Source organism: Mirounga leonina, unplaced genomic scaffold, assembly GCF_011800145.1.
Source record: "Mirounga leonina isolate KUSES-001 unplaced genomic scaffold, KU_Mleo_1.0 Mir_93, whole genome shotgun sequence".
Classification (NCBI taxonomy): Eukaryota; Metazoa; Chordata; class Mammalia; order Carnivora; family Phocidae; genus Mirounga; species Mirounga leonina.
The window spans coordinates 48,625,070-48,646,484 of NW_023270854.1; the positions used below are offsets into that span (position 1 = coordinate 48,625,070).

Here is a 21,415-nt window from a genome sequence, read left to right on the forward strand (position 1 = left end):
GCTAGATACTGATTTATTGTTTGAAATTTGTACTTTTCCAATTTTACTGTATTAATATCCTTACAACTTGAAAACAAAAATAGTTCTATCAGATAGCTAAATTATAGAATACTTGGGTCAAAAACATTTTATTCAATGTACATAAATCTGGTAGAAGTTAGTTTAAATGAGTTTTCAGTTTACATCATTTAATTCTTGTGATCACTTTTGTATTAGGTTTAAAAGGCTTAATTTTTCATCTTAAGGGAAGATCTTAATTTCTGAGAGTAACAGCAAAGAAATTAGTAAGGAAATATGTACTCTGTGCTTCCACAGTACGAAGGGAAGCTGGTTTATGGGACAAGATGGAGTCATCACCTTCTAAACAAATTCTGGCTCTTGCAAAGCTTGAAAACAATGTAGCAGTTTAGGGAAGATTGATTCCTGCCCCAGCCCTATCCTCCTCCTAATCCCCCCACCCCAACCTTGATGGGACAGAGCTATGGGTTATTTTATTTTTGAAATAAGCTCAAGAGAAGGAATTGAGTTTAGCAGTTGGCCATCCTTTGCTAACATCAAGATCAATATTCTTATCTTTTGCTATTTTCGAATGTAGGTATACATAGTCTAAAGTAGAAACTCCTCCAAAACATTGTAGCATTCTTTTTTAGTGTATGGACAGAGGATAAAAACATATGTATTATGTTAAAGATGTTCTGCTTTGATCACAGCTCTGGATTTGGGGTTGGGACATTAAACATTTATTGGGCACCCAGTGTGGTGCTTTGCATTTTTGTACATTTAATGAGCAGCTAGTATTGTGTTTTTGGATTAAGCACTTTTTTTTCTTTCTTTTAATAAATTGAGATATAATTGAAGTTTAAGCACTTTTAAGGTGTTTGAGAAAACATCTAATTTTAAAATGTCAGTTTTACCTGTTTGTTTCCTGGAGAGAAGCACATAGAAAAGAAGTCATTTGGTGTTCTGGCTTTAATTAATTTTAAATGAACAGTGTTCGGGGACTGGAAATAAAGTGTTGATCTATTTAAGACTATTTAAAAATAGAATAAATTAGATCCCAATGAGTTTTACTTTCTAATTTTAATCATACATTTTTAAGGAAATAAATAGCTTTTCCTTAGGGTAAAAATTTTCCTTTAGACATGGTAATAATCTGTAACAGTTAAAAATGGCTAAAGATCTTTTCAAAAGATTAAAATCATATTTAAATTATTTAGTCATCGTAGAAATTGATGCCCACAGAGCCTTTTTTTTTGGCTGGTTAAAATATTTTTTTTCCTTATCCTCTTTGGTAGGAGAAAGAGTGATGATGTTCTCTATTCCTTCATAGCACCCCATCTGCCTCATTGATGCCATTTGAGGAAATGCATTTTATCTAACTTATTAGAAGCTATTTAGGAAGGAGCTTGTTAATGCTTCAGGAGGAGCCTGGACTCTGGTTTAGACCTACAGACACTTCAGTTTCCCTTGATCATCTGGGGGTACTCTTTGCTAAAGGTATGAAGAGAAAGCAGGAAAAACTCCCCCTAGAACACTGAGGAATGTTGCCAAGCCTGGAGCCTATCCAGAATTCAGCTATATTTTGAACTTTTAGTATGTAGCCAGGGAATCATGTTTGGGTTCTTTGCAGAGAAATTTCTAACTTAATCCTTTTTTCCTCCATCCTTCCTTTTCTCTCCTTTGAATTAATTAATATCTGACTGAATAAAAGCTCTGTGGAGGGCTCTACTCCAGGGTATATGATATGCCCTTGCCTTCAAGGTTAGGAGCAAAGCCTGAAAGAAAGAAAAGTTAACAATAAGAGATTGGTTAAAGCAGTAAGTCAGTATTAATTATTTAAATTTAATTATAAATTAGCTTTACAATTTAGAAGTGATAATTACTTTGGTGGAGCAGTGATCAGAAGGATTTGTTTTCATGGGTGAGGAAAAGTTAAGATTTGATTTTTTTTTTTTTTTAATGGACAGACACAAGGAGGTCATCTATTATTGATAGCATAGAATAGCTAATGAGAAAGCTTAACATCTTTGTGGGGAATAATGAGTACATTTTTTTTTTCTTATTGAATCAGAGATTTGGCAAAAAGATCAGAAAAATGCATCAGGTCAGATTGTGATACTTTGGTTTTGATGCCATTTGGCCTTTTTCTTTCTTTTCTTTTAGATACTGAATTTTGAGCATTGTGAATGATACAGTTAAGTTTAAATAATGTTCAATGTAGGCAGAAAAACAGTATTTAAAAAATTTTTTAATTTATTTATTTTTTTAAGATGTTATTTACTTATTTTTAGAGAAAGAGGGAGAGGGGCAAAAGGAGAGGGAGAGGTAAAGGGAGAGAATCTCAAGCAGGCTCCATGCTGATCTCGGAGCCCCATGTGGGGCTGGGCATAGTCTCATGACCCTGATACCATGACCTGAGCTGAAACCAAGAATCAGATGCTTAATTGACTGAGTCACCCAGGCACTCTGAGAAATAATATTTTAGTGAAATAAAAGGAGAGAGTAGTACATGTAGTGGTGTGTGTGGTATTGGATTACTATGGCATTGGTAGAAATGGGGAAATTGATGACAAGAAAAACTGAAGAAAGATTTGACAGATTCCTGATTGGCTATAGAGCTACACTCTCCAGTATCATGTACTAAACCATCAAAATAAAAATGCTGTTCCTCCTCATGGGGATGAAACTACAGCATAGAGAATATAATTAATGGTATTGTAATAGTGTATGGTGACCAGTGATAGCTACACTTGTGAGCCCTGCATAATTATGGAGTAGTTGTATAGATTTGTCGAATCACTATGTTGTATACCTGAAAGTCATGTAACACTGTGTATCAACTATACTTCAATAAAAAATAAAAGAGATATTGATATATATCTCAAAAAGTGCTGTTCCTCACACTAGCCAGTATTCAGTAGTCACATTCATATCTTGCTGGAGGCTACTTTATTAGTTAGCAGGTGTAGAACATTTGTATTGTCAAAGCGAGTTCTCATTAGTGCTGCTACAGAAAGCTGACTCAGGGACACCATGATCCAGGAACTCCTACTTCATCTTTGATTACTTTAATGTGAAATTTGAATACGTGTTAACGTACTTCTACATACTTTTTCTATATTCCTTTTGAAGGTGTTAGGAAAAAGGAAACTGGGTGTTAAAGAAAAGAGAAGTAATACAGCAAGAATAGAGATTTTATTTATTTTTTAAAGATTTATTTATTTGAAAGAGCAAGAGAGCACAAGCAGGGGGAGGAGGGGCAGAGGGAGAGGGAGAAGCAGACTCCCCACGGAGCAGGGAGCCTGACCCCTGGTTCAGTCCCAGGACCCTGGGATCATGACTTGAGCCGAAGGCAGACACTTAACTGACTGAGCCACCCAGGTGCCCCAGGAGTAGAGATTTTAAAATCTTGGGAATGGGAAAGGAATCTGAAGCAAAGCTGCATTGGTCCTTAGAACTGTACTCTGGCATCACTGGGGTATAGGGAGCAAGTATATTTGTAGGAGGGACTGATGGTCTGAGTTACATTGAGTTTCTCTGCTTAAAGGTAAGCCTATCATACCCTGTGTTGAAAATTGAGAAATAGTCGTTAGAAACAGGTAGGAATTTATTACATAAAAATTACCAAACATTTTATATCTCAAGTTTTTGTTTATCTTTTCCCTGACTCTGATTTTTAATTTTTCTACTTTGTTGTATCTTAAAGACTGAGAATATTATGATATATAAATAAAAGATGGGAGCAGCACTTCCAGATCTTAGTCAGAAATTAATTTTGCTTTGGTATGGAGGGCCACATAGTGGAGGAAAAATGCCTTTAGAATGAATGTTACATGCAACAAGTTTTTACATTTTTTTTTTTTTTTTTAAGATTTATTTATTTGACAGAGAGAGAGACAGCGAAAGAGGGAATACAAACGGGGAGTGGGAGAGAGAGAAGCAGGTTTCCTGCTGAGCAGGAAGCCCAACTCTGGGCTCTATCCCAGGACCCTGAGATCATGACCGGAGCCAAAGGCAGATGCTTAACAACTGAGCCACCCAGGCGCCCCAGTTTTTACATTTTTAAAAAGAGTTTACAAATTCTGGGGGAGGGAGAACTTATAATGTATCTAGTGGCAAATAAAAACTTCTTTTAATCTATTCTTCCTCTGCTTTTCCCAGTTCTGGAAACGGTGCCACCATCTAACTCATTTCCTCAAACTGAAAACTTGAGAATACTCCTTCAGTTTTCTTTTTGTACTCCATATACTCAAAGAAGTATACTCAAAGTATACTCCTATACTTATCATTAGTAAATCTCTCCTTCAAAATAGATTCCAAATCCTCCCACTTCTATCATGTCCACTGTGCTTCTACTCTAAATCAAGCTGTCATCATTTCCTGCCTAGTAATGCTTTCCTAACTGGTCTCCCAGCTTCCATTTTTGTTTCCCTACGATCTTTGTCTCAGCCATCTTTTAAAAACTTAGATTATATACTTCCTTTATTTAAAATTCTCCAGTGAATTCTCATCACACACAGACTAAAATCCAGGGTATTTACTGTGGCATCAAGGCCTCACATACTCCAGCTTCTCTAATCTCATCTCTTAACACTCTTACCCATACTTGCTATATTCCATTCGTATATCTCTTCCTTTTGTTCCTAAACCACTCCAGCCACATTCCATTCCTAGTGTGTTTGTACTTACTTTACCTTTTCCTGGACTGTTTTCTCTCAGATCTTCGCACACCAGCTCTCTTCATTTAGGTTTTACAATCTCAGAGATGCCCTCCCTGAACACCCAGTACAAAGTGGCTCCCTTTCTCCTTACTCAAGCAGTATTATTGTTATTTTCTTTCTTTCTTTTTCTTTTTAAAGATTTTATTTATTTATTTGACAGAGAGACACAGCGAGAGAGGGAACACAAGCAGGGGGAGTGGGAGAGGGAGAAGCAGGCCTCCCGTGGAGCAGGGAGCCCGATGCGGGGCTCGATCCCAGGACCCTGGGATCATGACCTGAGCTAAAGGCAGACGCTCAACGACTGAGCCACCCAGGTGCCCCAGGGCTCATTCTTGGTGTTGTTCCATGGGCTATGAAAAATTTATAATGACATGTATCCATTATAGTATCATACAGAATAATTTCACTGCCCTTAAAATCCTCTGTTCTCTTCCTTTTTACCCTTGCCTTCCTACTGATCCCTGGCAAATACAGATCTTTTGTACTGTCTTCATAGTTTCGCCTTTTCCAGAATGCTATATGGTTGGAATCATACACTATATAGTTTTCTTCATAATTGAGTTCTTTCACTTAGTAATATGGAATTAAAGTTACTCCATATCTTTTCATGGCTTGATAGCTCGTTTCTTTTTAGTGCTGAATAATATTCCATTATCTGGATATACTATATTTCATTTATCCATACACCTACTGAAGAATATCTTGATTGCTTCCAAGTTTTGGCAATTATGAATAAAATCGCAATAAACATCCAGGTGCAGGTACAGGCTTTTGTGTGGAGATAAATTTTCAGCTCCTTTTCATAAATACTGAGGAGTGTGATTGCTGGGTTGTATTATGGTAAGATTAAGTTTAGTTTTGTGAGAAACTGCCAAACTTTTCCAGAGTGGCTCTACCATTTGGTATTCTCATCAGCAGTGAATGAGATTTCCTTTTCCATGTCCTTACCAGTGTGTGGTGTTGTCATTATTTTGGGTTTTGGTTGTTCTCATAGGTGTGTAGTGGTATCTCGTTTTAATTTGCATTTCCCTGATGACCTGTGATGTGGAACATGTTTCATATGCTTATTTGCCATCTGTATATCTCTCTTGTGATGTGTTTGTTCGGGTCTTCGGTCCACTTTTTAGTTGGGTTGTTTTTCTTATTCTTGAGTTTTAAGAATTCTTTTTATCTTTTGGATAACAGCCTTTATCAGCTATCTCTTATATTTTCTCCCAGTCCGCAGCTTGTCTTCTTATGTTCTTGATGGTGTCTTTTGCGGAGTAGAAGTTTTTAATTTTAATGATGTGCGTGCGGTGCCTTTGGTGTTACATCTAAAAAGTCATTGCCATACTGAAGGTTATCTGGATTTCTTCTTTGTTATTATCTAGGAGTTTTATGGTTTTGCCTTTTATATTTCTATGATCCATTTTGAGTTAATTTTTGTGAAGGGTGTGAAGTCTGTACCTAAATTCATTCTTTTTGTATGTAGATGTCCAGTTATTTCAGCAACATTTGTTGAAAAGACTGTCTTGTCTCTGTTGCATTGCAGTTGCTTTTTTATCAAAGATCAGTTGACTATATATATGTATTTTTAAAGATTTTATTTATTTATTTGACAGAGAGAGACACAGTGAGAGAGGGAACACAAGCAGGGGGAGTGGGAGAGGGAGAAGCAGGCTTCCTGCTGAGCAGGGAGCCCGATGCGGGCTTGATCCCAGAATCCTGGGATCATGACCTGAGCCGAAGGCAGATGCTTAACGACTGAGCCACCCAGGTGCCCCGGTTTACTATATTTATATAGGTCTATTTCAGGGCTCTCTGATCTATTTGTTTCTTCTTTCACTAGTATCACACTGTCTTGATTACTGTAGTATTATCTAAGTTTTTTTTTAATGATTGGTTTTTTTACAAAAGTTTATTCTTAAATGTCCATCACTATCTGAGACAGCACTTCATTGTAGCTATAGGTGGCTACAGATGTTTAAACAGGAATGGAATTAAGGATCACCATTGCCTCAGGCACAAGAACAACTCATTGCCAGATTTCTTAATTCCACCTGTAGCCAGGGTCCCTTCCCCATGGACATCACTTTTTGCTCCTCGAATTTCTTCTCCTTTTTGTGCTTCTGCTTGAATGCCTTATCTCATCCATCTCCTTGGCCTGCTTCTTGGGCTGCTTCAGGGGCTTCTTCTTGCCACCTTTGTGGCCAGACATGCACCCCTTCCCCAGACCCTGTCACCAGACAGGGTGCGCTTTATAGTAAGTCTTGATGTCAGGTATCATCAGTCTTTTCACTTTGTTCCTCTCCTTCACTATCGTGTTGGCTATTCTACCTCTTTTGCTTTTCTATATAAATTTTAGAATCATTTTGTCAGTATCCACAAAATAACTTGCTGGGATTTTGATTGAGATTGAATTGAATCTGTAGATCAAGTTGGGAAGAACTGACCTCTTGACAATATTTTTAGCTTTCTAAATCTAGTGTCAAAAATTTTTATTGGGTATTTTTATTGGCATTGTGCATGAACAGATAGTAGAGACTGAAGTAGAGCTTGCCCTTTCATTGTTCCCAAGAGTTTAACCTTTCTGCTGTCAGGCACCTATATCCTGTCAAGCAGCAGGGGCTGATCTCTTAGATCTAATTAAGAATTGAGTTGGGGGGCCTGGCTGGCTCAGTTGGTAGAGCATGTGACTCTTTTTTATTTTATTTTTTTATAGTAAATTCTGCCCCCAATGTGGGGCTCGAACTCATGACCCCAAGATCAAGAGTCGCATGTTCTATGTACTGGGCCAGCCAGGCACCCCAAACATGTGACTCTTGATCTTACAGTTGTGAATTCCAAACCCCTGTTGGGTGTAGAGCTTACTTAAAAAAAAGACTCGAGTTGGGATGAAATTTTAGTTTGTTTTCCCATCCATTTCGATTTTTAATGTTCTGAGGTTGGGATCAGGTGCCTCTCTCCAGAAGAAATTGAGGATCTAAACTCTATAGATCTCTCAGTACCTTCCAGCTCAACTCAGCAAATGTCCCGGTGGAGAATTATTTCTGTGTTTGAAGCTCCTTTGTATTTCAGACAGCCATGCTAACTCACTTAGCCATTAAGATTTGGTTTTTCTTGTTCCAGCAGGACACTCTTCTCCTTGTCCTCTGCCTATGGCAGTTTTTCTTTCTCATGCTCATACTCCCAGGCTTGGTCAGTGTCTTAGGATAAAAATGGCCACTGGTCTCTGCTCACCTAGGAAGGGTTAGTTCATCCCTGGAAATCAGTCCATAGCTCTTCAGTGCTTTTAAAGAAAACATGGCTTTTAGTTTATTGGTTATTTTCTTATTAAAAGAGGAACAGTGATCTTCTGTGACATGCTTTATCCCAACCGGGTATTCCCAGTTAGGATAAACTCCCAAAGATGTACATTTTGAGGGGTGCCTGGGTGGCTCAGTCGTTAAGCGTCTGCCTTCGGCTCAGGTCATGATCCCAGGATCCTGAGATCAAGCCCCGCGTCGGGCTCCCTGCTCAGCGGTAAGCCTGCTTCTCCCTCTCCCACTCCCCCTGCTCGTATTCCCTCTCTTGCTGTCTCTCTCTCTGTCAAAAAAATAAATAAAAATCTTTAAAAAAAAAAAAAAAAAGATGTACATTTTGAGAACATTTTTCAGTAATGGAGGCTCCATTTATATTTGGGTATAGGAGTGGAGTTTGGACTATGAGTTTTTAAAAATTATGACCAATATTGAGGAGGTCAGTATATTTGTGCCCTAAGCCCCACATAACCTTAAGACAAGATTTACATCAAATAAAATATTTCTTACATATTGGAAAGTCATTATGTATGTTGAAAAGTGCTTAACTAAATTGGTGAATCCTAATAAAGAGCTATTTAGGATTTCATAGTATTTGAGAATGACAGGAGAGAAAAGAATCTCATAATTCCTCTTGTTTTACTTTGCATTAGGTCTGACCCAAGGATATCTTATGAGAAATACTATTCCTATAGTAATAGATTTTGATGTTGTAATTATAGTAGAAGTTCTTTTAACTGACAAAATTGGAGAATTGGGTCAGTTAATCAGAAAAGTTGATTCAAGTGGACCCTTGATATCAGAGTACCTGAATAATGGCTTAAATCATAAGGCTATATATTAAGAAGTCTGGAGGTACGTAGTTTTAGGGTTGTTCCATCCAGCAGTTCAACTATGTCATCATGAGTGCTGGCTGTTTCTCATTCAGTGCTCTCCTCTCTTAAGGTATTGACTTTCTGGCTTCATAGCTGTGAAGGACCATTTCATGGTCCTTAAAGTAGATTGTTGTAGTCCAGATACTGTGTTCAAATTTAAAACAAGAATGTTAGTCAGGGTGGGTACCCTATCAGACAGGGCCTTTCTTTCTTTCTTTTTTTTTTTTTAAAGATTTTATTTATTTATTTGAGAGAGAGCACATGAGAGGGGGGAGGGCCAGAGGGAGAAGCAGACTCCCTGCCAAGCAGGGAGCCCGATGCGGGACTCGATCCAGGGACTCCAGGATCATGACCTGAGCTGAAGGCAGTCGCTTAACCAACTGAGCCACCCAGGCGCCCCAGACAGGGCCTTTCAAGTGGCTTTTTCCTTTTATCAGTGAAGGACAGCATTTTTCCAGAAGCTCTTATAAAGTTCCTTTCGTCTCATTCACCAGAACGAGGTCTGGTAACTACCCTTAGCTGCAAGGGAGCTAGGAAAGCAAAAATCTGGCAAAAAGAATAAAGATAATGATAATTGGTTTATGCCAGTGGTTCTCAAGGTAGGGGAATTTGATGTTTGTTACACAACTTCTAGTAGGTAACATCTGGAAATATGTGGAGAATATTGTTGACATTTAGTGGGTAGGGGCTAAGGGTGCTAAACTTTTTGCAATGCCGTTCCAAAAAAGGTAGAACATCTAGCTGAAAATGTCAGTAAGAGCCTGTTGAGAAACACTTAGATTAATCATAATTTGTGCAGATATTACCAAACAAAATGGGGCAAAAAAAGAATGGGAGAGAATGTCTGTAGGATAGGCAAAGGGAAATGTTTTCTGTATGGTCATTACATAGTATAAACATTTTACTATAACTTGAAGCATATACATTTATATTAAATGTAGTTGCTATGGGGAGACTGTTTGAGTATGGATCCGCTGATTAGCTTTGGTTTTTTTCTCATATAAATAATACTCGTAGCTAGTCTCTGTGATATACTTAAAAAAAAAAAATAGGGCAAGAACTTAGACATTGCAAAGCAGTCTGAGAATCTGGGTACAGAATTATTCTTGTTATATTTTTGATTTTTAAAAGAGGCTTGGCCAGGGGCACCTGGGAGGCTCAGTTGGTTAAGCGACTGCCTTTGGCTCAGGTCATGATCCTGGAGTCCCGGGATCGAGTCCCGCATCGGGCTCCCTGCTCGGCAGGGAGTCTGCTTCTCCCTCTGACCCTCCTCCCTCTCGTGCTCTCTCTCATTCTCTTTCTCTCTCAAATAAATAAATAAAATCTTAAAAAAAAAAAAAGAGGCTTGGCCTATTTTGCTTTTTTCCAGAGTATTCTATCTGTCTTCATTAGAACAACTATCTTTCCACTATTTAGCTAATATTTGATTACATTTTATAGTTAAAAATAATAAATAGGAGCGCCAGGGTGGCTCAGTCAGTTAAGCACCTGCCTTTGGCTCAGGCATGATCCCAGGTCCTGGGGTCGAGCCCCACTGTCAGGCTCTCTGCTTCGTGGGGAGTCTACTTCTCCCTCTCACTCCCCCTCTGTGCTCTCTCTCTTCCTCTCAAATAAATAAAATCTTTAAAAAGTAATAATAATAAATAAATTGGCATAAACAAGTTTAGGAACAAATGATACTTGGTAATCCTGTCTCACTCAGGTGTGGGATAACAAGGTTGTTCACTGGTTGTCTGTCAGTATGCTCCAGGTACCAGTTTCTGTCACCCAGGGAAAAGTGAGCATTAGTTAATCCAGCAAGTTAATTAGGTGGGTATCAATTAAGAAAGTTACCACCATATAGTGAAATACTAATAGCACAAATTGAATTCTGGACTCTTCTGAATGATAAATTGGGTTACTTTCATAGAGACCAGATTTCATCACTTCTCTTTTAGGTTTTTGTTTTTCTTAATCAGAAATTATTGACCTCAAAATAGTTTTAAGACTCTTTCATTGTATCTATGAAAATGTTATGCTGTTCAGAACATATAAAGCACCTCTCCTGAAAACTTCTTTCTTAGGACTTAGTTTTCACCATTCCCTGAGAAAAATTTATTATTAAAAAAAATACATACATATCAGGATGTTTGAGGAATGGGAAATAACTTAAAAAATAGATGTCACTCTCTAAATCATTGAGTTCCTTCCAAAATGATTTTTTTAAAGATTTATTTATTTTAGAGAGAGAGAGTACGTGTATGCGCCAGTGTGGGGAGGGGCAGGGGGGAGCATCTCAAGCAGACTCCCCGCTGAGCGCAGAGCCCACAACCCTGAGATCATGACCTGAGCCAAAATCAAGAGTCAGACACTCGACTGAGCCACCTAGGTGCCCCCAAAATAATTTTTAAAATTGCATTTCAGTATCATATGGTCTTTAATTATGAAAAGGCATTATTGAGAATTTTTTATTATATATCATCATTGTATTACCCACAAGAAAGAACATTTAAATACTTTTCACTTGTTCTTTTAAGGACATTTGTTCTTCAAACTTCTACTGTGGAGAAAATTTTCTTTTCACATTCTTTTCCTTAAAAAGATTATAATTTAGGTAAATGAAAGAGTGGCCTTCAAATTTTTTATTCTTCAACTTATTAAAAATTTATAAAAAGCAGTGTATATACCTGGAAGTGAAAATTTCACCAATATTACAAGATATAAAATGAAAAGTGAAAGTCTCCTTACCTTTTCTCTATTTCCAGTCCCATTCTCCAGTGATAAAGCACTTTTTTCTGTTTGAGTGTTTACAGCATAACTAAATAAATCAAGCTATGTATGTATAGCTTATATTTATAAAGTTGTATATAAATGTGTGTAAAATCTTCTACTAATTTCTGTTATAGTTTTGTTTTTAGTCCTGTTGATTGCCTTTAATTTTAATATTTATAAACATTTGACTCCTTGATGCTTCCATTATTGCCCTCTCAAGCTTCCAGTTTCTCAGTTGTAGTTAATTATTGTAGTTCTTCTGTAAGTATTGACTTACTCAATTCACTGTTAACCATTGAAGTAGTTTTCATTCCTCTTTTCCTGGATTGCAAAATGAGGCATGGAGGGATATTAAGCTTTTGGTTTCATAAATAGAGGTTTTGGCTCTTCAAGCATGCGCCATCCTTTCAAAAATAAATATTATGTACTTGATTTACTGTGCTATGAGCTTGGGATATAGTGGTGTGTCAGATGAAGTCTTGGTCCTTTTGGAACTTATATCGTCTATATGGTATTTCTCATTTTAAACCTTGACAGCCTAGTCATCCTAAAACTCCAGATCCCTGTAGCTTCCATCATTCCTAGATCAAAGAGAATTGGTCCTTGAATAAAGGATTTGGCAAAACAACTAGTTTTACTGGAGGAATAGAAGTTTTCAGAGGTTCTAGCTTTTATTCATTCAGCTTAAATATTGCAGCAAACCAGAAAAATCTTGCTGTCGTAATGTATCTAAAAAAATGAAAAGTCCATAAAGTGCCTTTAGAATAGAGTCAGATTTTCCTAACTTAAAACTTAAATTCCTATATAAGTTATTTTACATTTAGGAGAAATAATAACAACAATAATGATAACAAATGACATTAATTAAAGGCTTCCTGTCTACCAGGGGCTGATCTAACTTTTTACCTCTATGAAACTCCTTATTTCTTTTAGTGAATCATGAAATAGTTACAGTTAATTTATAAATGAGGAAATAAGCAGAAAGAAGGATAAAGTATTTGCCTAAGGTCAAACATAGGTACTAAGTAATGAAATTGACTCTAGAGTCCTTGAATAATAGACTATAGTTTTTTACTTTTTATTTGAATTTCAACAAAATATATTGTATGATATAATTTAGCTCAGAGAAATAAATTCACCCCAATTACTTTAAAGTCCTCTCAGATGATCTTTCATGTTCTTTTGAATTTTTAACAATACAAAGGTTTTAAGTGACACTTGACACATTTATGTTTATAAATGGAAATTGAAATCCATGTTATGACTTTTTTTTTTTTTTTTTTTTGCTGTGTCCATCTGGCCTATATACGTATAGCTGCCAAATTCATCTTCATTGGGCTCAACTATAGTCATGATTTTTGCTTATCTAAAATCTTTCTTGATTTCTCCCTTTTCCTCCCAGGCGTTCATGGCCCCTGTACATTATTGGTTCTTGTCTGCCCTTGTAAATGTATTTCTCATAATTTCCTTATAAATTCTCTTCTCTAGCAAAATTGATACACTCATTGTCTTATGCATGGCTTATAATTTTCCACCTCTGTTTTTTAGTTTGTACATTCTACCACCGGGAATGCCTTCCTATTCTCATCTGTACTCTTAAAGGGGAAATACCATCTCTTCTGTGAAACATTTTTTGGTTCCTCTTTAATCCCAATAAAAGTTTTTTCTCTGCTTAAAATCACTGTAATATTTTTAAAAATATTATTTTGCCTTCTCTTGGAGGTTCAAGCTTCAATTTGATAACTGCTTTTTTTGGAATTAAGAAATGCATTAAATATGCACATTGGTTGTAAGACTAATTCTGGATTCAGAAACATTGAATTCAGGATACAAAAAGTTTAGTTTGAATCAAGGAAAACTTCCTTTCAAGCATAGAGGTATATGGATTGCACCTTCTATTACAGACATTTGTATTATTTATTTCTCCTATTCGATTTGTTAAGATTCTTTTTTTTTTTTTTTTTAAAGATTTTATTAATTTATTTGACAGAGAGAGACACAGAGAGAGAGGGAACACAAGCAGGGGGAGTGGGAGAGGGAGAAGCAGGCTCCCCGCAGAGCAGGGAGCCCGATGCGGGACTCGATCCCAGGACCCTGGGATCATGACCTGAGCCGAAGGCAGTTGCTTAACCAACTGAGCCACCCAGGCGCCCAAGATTCTTGAGGTCATTGTGGCATAATAGAGAAGAATGTGAGTGAGCTTAATTAAATTAGAAAGATGTGGTTTTCTAGTGAGTCTCTTATTAGTTATATGACCATTGCAAGCTAACTAACCTTTTTCACTTTTTTTTTTTTAAATCTGTAAAAAATGAAAAATCTCATGAGGTCATTTTTTTCTAGGCTTATTTGTTTTTCAAACATTATTAATTACTATGTTCCATAGTTTAAAAGCTATTAAAATTATTAAATTTTAAAAATTACTATTAAAAAGTTTTTTCCATCATGTAAGATCACAGGCAGCGCAAGGGACAGATAGATAAATAAACATATCTAAATCCTATGGAAAGTGCTAGAGTAGTAATACATACAGGGTACTCTCTGAATATAGAGCATAAGGATATCCAAGAAAGATTGGAAAAGTGAGGTTAATACTTGAGTAGAGTCAGAAAGGACAAGTTAGGGGTCCTTTGTGCCCAGGAGAATATAGAGCAGAGGCATTGGACCAGAGGAATAGTGGGTGTAAAAGTTGGAATATTTTAAATATTATGACCTGTGACTGGGTCATGTGTTAGGAAAGCTTCAAGAGGGGAAGCTTGAAGATGTAGGTGAGGAGCCAGATCACAAATGACCTTGTGAAGGTATCACAGATGAGGGCTCCTGAGTGACTCAGTCGGTTAAGCATCTGCCTTCAGCTCAGGTCACGATTCCAGGGTCCTGGGATCGAATCCCATGTCAGGCTCCCTGCTCAGTAGGAAGTCTGCTTCTCCCTATCCCTTTACCCCCTCCCCCTGCTCGTGTGCTCTCTCTCTCTCTCTCTCAAATAAATAAAATCTTTAAAAAAAAAAAAGTATCACAGATGAAAAACCTGCAAGAAAATGCTGTTACCATAATGATAATAATAGGAGCTATTATTTATTGGGTGTATATTATTTGTGTTAGGTACTGTGTTTAATATTTTATCATATTTTCTCAGGTTCTCAGTAATTTGGTATTACAGGTTTTTAAAATTTTTTTTATTATGTTAATCACCATACATTAACATCATTAGTTTTTGATATAGTGCTCCATGATCCATTGTTTGCTTATAACACCCAGTGCTCCATTCCAATACCCACCACCAGGCCAACCCATCCCCCCTCCCCCCTCGAACCCCCAGTCTGTTTCTCAGAGTCCATAGTCTCCCATGGTTCCCCTCCCCCTCCAATTTCCCTCCCTTCATTTTTCCCTTCCTACTATCTTCTTTTTTTTTTTTAACATATAATGTATTATTTGTTTCAGAGGTACAGGTCTGTGATTCAACGGTCTTACCAATTCACAGCGCTCACCATAGCACATACCCTCCCCAGTGTCTATCACCCAACCACCCATCCCTCCCACCCCCCACCAATCCAGCAACCCTCAGTTTGTTTCCTGAGATCAAGAATTCCTCATATCAGTGAGATCATATGATACATGTCTTTCTCTGATTGACTTATTTCGCTCAGCATAATACCCTCCAGTTCCATCCATGTTGTTTCATTCATTTCATTCCTTTTGATGGCTGCATAATATTGCATTGTATATATATGCCACATCTTCTTTATCCATTCGTCTGTTGATGGACATCCTGGCTCTTTCCATAGTTTGGCTGTTGTGGACATTGCTGCTATAAACAGTGGGGTGCACGTGCCCCTTCGGATCCCTACATTTGTATCTTTGGGGTAAATACCCAGTAGTGCAATTGCTGGGTCGTAGGGTAGCTCTATTTTCAACTTTTTGAGGAACCTCCATGCTGTTTTCCAGAGTGGCTGTACCAGCTTACATTCCCACCAACACTGGAGGAGGGTTCCTCTTTCTCCACATCCCCGCCAACATCTGTTGTTTCTTGACTTGTTAATTTTAGCCATTCTGACTGGTGTGAGGTGGTATCTCATTGTGATTCGGATTTCCCTGATGCCGAGCGATGTTGAGCACTTTTTCATGTGTCTGTTGGCCATTTGGATGTCTTCTTTGGAAAAGTGTCTGTTTTTATATCCATTTTATAGGTGAGGAAACCAAGGTTTAGAGAGGTTAAGTAATTGGCCCAAGGCAACACAGCTAGTAAGTAGCAGAGTCTGGATTTGAATCTCGGTCTTACTGATTTTTAAAGTCTTCTTTATTGCTTTGTATGCTGCCTACATCAGTGGTGTGCACACATAGTAGGTGGTCAGTACATATTTCTTGAATTGACTGAATTTTTCCATCTAATTACTCAACTTTTCATACTTATTTTTTTTTTTTTAAGATTTTTATTTATTTGACAGAGCACAGGTAGGGGGGAGTGACAGGCAGAGGGCAGAGAGAGAAGCAGGCTCCCCGCTGAGCAGGGAGCCCGATGCGGGACTCCATCCCAAGACCCTGGGATCACGACCCGAGCTGAAGGCAGATGCTTAACCAACTGAGCCACCCATTTCCCTCGACTTAATCATACTTTTAAAGTTCAGTGAAGGTCACACTGAGTCAACCTCTCTTTATCAGTAATGCTGACAATATACGATTATGTTTGCAAAAAAAAGGTCCAAACATGCACTTAAAACCAGCTGCTTGGGATAGTTAAGTATTTTAATACCTTTATTATACCATTTTATTAAAGTAGAATAACTAGGAAATACAGATAAGCTAAAAGGAAAAAAAACTAAATCACTCAGATTTAAAAGATGAAAAGATTGTTTTTTACATAAAAGTTATTTAAAGAATATAACCACACCTTAAAAAAATTAGTTAATTCCTTAATATCAGATATTTCCTTAGGGTTCAAAGCTCTCCAAATATAATTTCTATACTGTTTATTTGTTTGAATTAAGATCTGTGTATTGCATTTGTTGGCATATCTCTTAAGTCTCTTTTAATCTAAAGGTTCTCCCTCTTTGTGTTTTTTCTTGAATATTGGTAATTTTTTAAAAAGCTGGCTGTTTTATTAGGGTATTCTTTCATGGGTATTCTCATTCAGCCTTTTATGAAAGTGATTAGTATGAACTTTAAAAATTGGGGTATAATTTGCATACAGTTAAATGCACAGATCTTAAATGTTTGGTCAGTGAATTTTGACAATTGTATACATCAGTGTATCTGCCACTTAATGTATTTTGTTTTCAATTAATACCTTTTTTAAAATGGAAAGAGAGGAGAAATCCTTTCCATTCTTTAGATTCTATAGATTCTAAAGTTTAGAGTAAGTACAGTGGCAAGGAACAACAAATAATCATTGATTGCTCTTAGGAATATAAAGCTTTCACAGCCAGATGGGTGAATTAAGAAAATTTGGGGTTTGGAAAACACTACTCACTAGCAGAGGGATGTGTGTAACATGTTAGAGCTAAAGGCGAGAAGTGTAAATGCACTGCATTGGAATTTATATCTTTGCAGAAAGCTGTGGCTGTTTAATTATTCCTCTAAATTGTATGTGCCCTTCCCCCACAACCTTCCCCTCTGCCTTAGTTTCAAGCAGCGGATAGTCTCCTCTAAACTTTTTAAAGTTGGGAGGGTCATGTGGTTATTAACTCCAAGAAAGAGATAACTGCAGTTGAGGCATATAAATGTCTTGAGTATGTTATTTGACAGACATGAGCCAGCATGCTTCTTTCATCTGTCCATGATGTTGTATTTAACTTCGGGGACTTTATTAATTAACTTGTGTTTTCTTAGAGTAGTGCACTGATCTTAGTTTGATATCATTAGGAAGGTAGAATGGAAGTTACTGAGTGGCTACTCTGTGTGAGGAATTAAATACAGCCCTCTTAACAACTAAGTGATGGAGGTGATGACAGCCATTTTGTACATAGCCTAGATCAGGAAACAGAATTTGTAATTTGCGCAAGGTCATATAGCTAGTAACAACAAAACAAGGCTTTAAACCCTGAAAAAAATTTTTTAAAGATTTTTATTTATTTATTTGACAGAGAGACCACAAGCAGGTGGAGCAGCAGGCAGAGGGAGAGGGAGAAGCAGGCTCCTTGTTGAGCAGGGAGCCCGATGTGGGGCTGGATCCCAGACCCTGGGATCATGACCTGAGCCGAAGGCAGTTGCTCACCTGACTGAGCCACTAAACCCTGAACTTTTACTCCAGAACTCTTAAATAGTTTTCACTAAAATATGCTGTCTTCATGAAACTTAAAAAATCATAATCTGCCCTTTACAAAATCCTGCTGCTTTTAAGTACATGAAGAAACAGACCCATATTTAAAACATAAAATTATGTCACATTTTCTGTATGAATGTGCAAGTGTCAAGTTGTTTCAAGAGAAAGTTTAATACTAAAAAGGTAGTAAAAGAAAATAATTTCTTTAGTGCCTATAGTGCAATATAATGACATTAGACCAGCATTTTTCTTTTTAAAGATAATAGGAAAATAACTTACCAAATTTTCTTTAGATAATTCAGCTGAGGAACTATGACTTTTTTTTTTTTTTAAGATTTTATTTATTTATTTGACAGAGAGAGACACAGCGACAGAGGGAACACAAGCAGAGGGAATGGGGGAGGGAGAAGCAGGCTTCCTGTGGAGCAGGGAGCCCGATGAGGGGCTCGATCCCAGGACCCTGGGATCATGACCTGAGCCGAAGGCAGACACTTAACGACTGAGCCACCCAGGCGCCCCTATGACTTTTTTTAAAGATTTTATTTATTTATTTGAGAGAGAGAGAACATAAGCAGGGGGAGAGGGAGAAGCAGGCTCCCCACTGAGCAGGGAGCCCGATGCGGGGCTCAATCCCTGGAATGACCTGAGCAGAAGGCAGACACTTAACGACTGAGCCACCCAGGCTCCCCCGACCTATGACTTTCTTATAAAAGTGAGGGTTACTTAAATTTTCTAGTTCTTCATTGAGTTTGTAGTTCAACCTTTAAAACTAAAAGTCTCCATTTTCATTTTACTGAAAATGGATTTATTTTAAGTGTTTCCCAAATTAACATAGTAATATAAATTTGTTTTTAAAGAGGTGATATCTTTTATATGTTTTAAAAATTGTGTACTTAAATTCAGATTTAATTTCTAAATTGAAAAAAAAAATGACTTATGTGGCTGTTGTTCTGCTCTTCAAATCTTGAGAACTTTTTTAACCAATCATAATTATAATCACCTGAAGCTTATTTTATCTTTGGGTGCTCTATTTTTTAAATGAATTCTCATTTTAAATACTTCAGATTGTTACATTTACTAAGCTTATTACTAGACTTTTTGTCCCCAAGATCCTGCCCCTCTCCTCAAAAAATCATTCTAAATTGTTTAAGAAAATCAGCCTCTTCTCTGACTTGCCATAATATTTTTAAAAAATGTAGTTACTTTTTTCTTGGTTTTATTGAGCTTTCATTGTCTTAAAAGATCTCAGAAGATCATGGTTTTCTCTAGTAGAAGTACATATTCCTTCTTAAAAGGCCCTTTTTCTTTTTTTTTTTTTTAATGTAAAGTTGGTTGGGTAAGACAAATGAAACAACCAGTTAAGCTCATTCCTTCTGTACTTATTATTAACTTCAAAGCTCCTAGTTTTAACCTCTGGTTCAGTCCCATCTTACTAGATTTAAGTGGCTTTTGTTTTGTTTTGTTTTTCATGCAGGTTCTGCTCATTAATCACCACGAGTGTGGATCTGAAGAAGAGTTTATTACCTCTCTTTTTTTGAGTATGTTTAACTTCAGATACACACAACGTAGCTTCTCCTTCCCTATTAGATTCTTAGAAGGTAGTTATATTTTTATAGTCTCCTTCTTGTGACTTTGATAGTTGTGATCAATAAGAATAAAAACTATTCCTTACTACATACTGGGCTACTGCATGCAAATCAGTTCATTTAAAACCTCCTGGAGGTCTTTGGCATGCCAGACATAAAACCATGAGTGTTTGTTTGTGGAGGTAACCATGTTCCAAAGAAATTTAAGAGTTAAATTCTTTTATCAAGAAATGGGAGAATTATCTTTTAGGCTCTGGGAATCACTGACTTTTAAGGGGCTTGCTTTTGGTGCGTGATTTTCAAAATTAATTTAAAATGGGAAATGATAAATTAAGAATATTCTTGTGGTATTAGATTACTGAATGAGTAGTATAGAGGAATTAGTTTGCATTGTACCCACTGTATGCTTAACAAAATAGCTGATTCATCATATCTTATCAGTTAAACATTAATGAGAATATTTTTCCATACTTGCAATTTTTAGATACATCAATATATTTTTCTTCTTATATGTGAATGTGATTAATGAAATATAACATAAAATTCATTCATATTTTTTATATCTAGGGTTGGAAAAAAGAAAGAATTTTGGCTGAATATCCTGATGGCAGGATAATAATGGTTCTTCCTGAAGACCCAAAGTATGCTCTGAAAAAGGTAAATGTCCAGTGAAATTTCATGTAGAATGGATAATGTCTAATTTTTTGAGAGAGTGGGGGAGGAGAAGAGGGAGAGGGAGAAGCAGGCTCCCCACTGAGCAGGGAGCCCGACAAGGGACTCAATCCCAGGACCCCGAGATCATGACCCAAACCTACGGCAGGTACTTAACCAACTGAGCCACCCAGGTGCCCGTAGATAATGTAATTTTGTAGTCATCTTAACAGGATAGCGCATTACTGGCATAGCATGTTTAAGCACCAGCTCTGAAAACAACAAATAAGCATTTAAAGAATATACTTAAAAATTATGCTTAAACTTATGTGTCTAGGATATGTGAAATAAATTTTTAGTGATTACTGTCCCATGTTATCAGTAATTCGAGTGATGGAATAAAAGGCATGCTAGTTTATAATGCCACATTAGTGACTTTAAGAGTCAGAATTACAGGGGCACCTGGCTGCTCAGTTGCAAGATCGTGTTACTCTTGATCTCAGGGTTGTGAGTTCGAGTCCCACATAGGGCATAGATTACTTAAATAAATAAAAAACTTGGGGGTGTGCCTGGGTGGTTCAGTTGGTTAAGCGTCCTACTCTTGATTTTGTCTCAGGTCATGATCTTAGGGTCATGATCTCAGGGTTGTGAGATCAAGCCCTGCGTTGAGCCCCACGTTGGGCTCCTTGCTCAGTGTAGAGTCTGCTTGGGCTTCTCTCTCCCTCTCCCTGTACCCCTCCCCCTGCTTGTGCTCTCTTCCTCTAAAATAAATAAATAAATCTATTAGTTAAAAATTTGAAAAAAGTATTACTTTCATTAAAAAAGAATCAGAATTATAATTAAAATTTGACAATAAGAAAATTAGCAATTGTAAAGTTTCATGTTGAGGGTAAATTTTTAAATAAAAGCTTATTGTAGAAGAAGATACAATAATAGGTCATAGAGGGTCACCTGGGTGTCACAGTTGGTTAAGCATCTGACTCTTGGTTTTGGCTCAGGTTGTGATCTCAGGGTCATGAGATCGAGCCCCATGTTGGGCTCTGCTGGGAGTCTCCCATGAGACTCTCTCTCCCTCTGTCCCTCCCCCCACCGCTCTGCTCTTTCTCTCTCATAAATAAATAAATCTTTTTCAAAAAGTCATAGAAATTCTGAAATTAAACATGAGGTAATCATAAAATGTTAAAGAAATCCTCTTATCTGGTGTGAGCCAGGCTTAGTCCAGCTTTTAGATTTTCATACTTTGAGGGTTCAGAGAGATGGTGAAGTCTGGATTCATTTTATTATATTGGGTATCTTA

At 37.1% G+C, this 21,415-nt stretch overlaps 1 protein-coding gene across 6 annotated transcripts in view; it reads left to right on the forward strand.

Annotated features, from left to right (window-relative positions):
- Positions 1-21,415, forward strand: part of ESCO1 (establishment of sister chromatid cohesion N-acetyltransferase 1) — an 80,799-nt gene that overhangs the window by 50,746 nt on the left and 8,638 nt on the right. For 4 of the 6 annotated variants that reach the window (XM_034996178.1, XM_034996180.1, XM_034996177.1 and 1 more), the window contains one exon: positions 20,035-20,124. In XM_034996178.1, coding sequence (XP_034852069.1) covers positions 20,035-20,124 — 90 coding nt within the window. Of the gene's footprint in view, positions 1-19,355; positions 19,480-20,034; positions 20,125-21,415 lie in introns of all 6 variants that reach the window. The other 2 variants (XR_004677664.1, XR_004677663.1) reach the window with 1 other exon arrangement.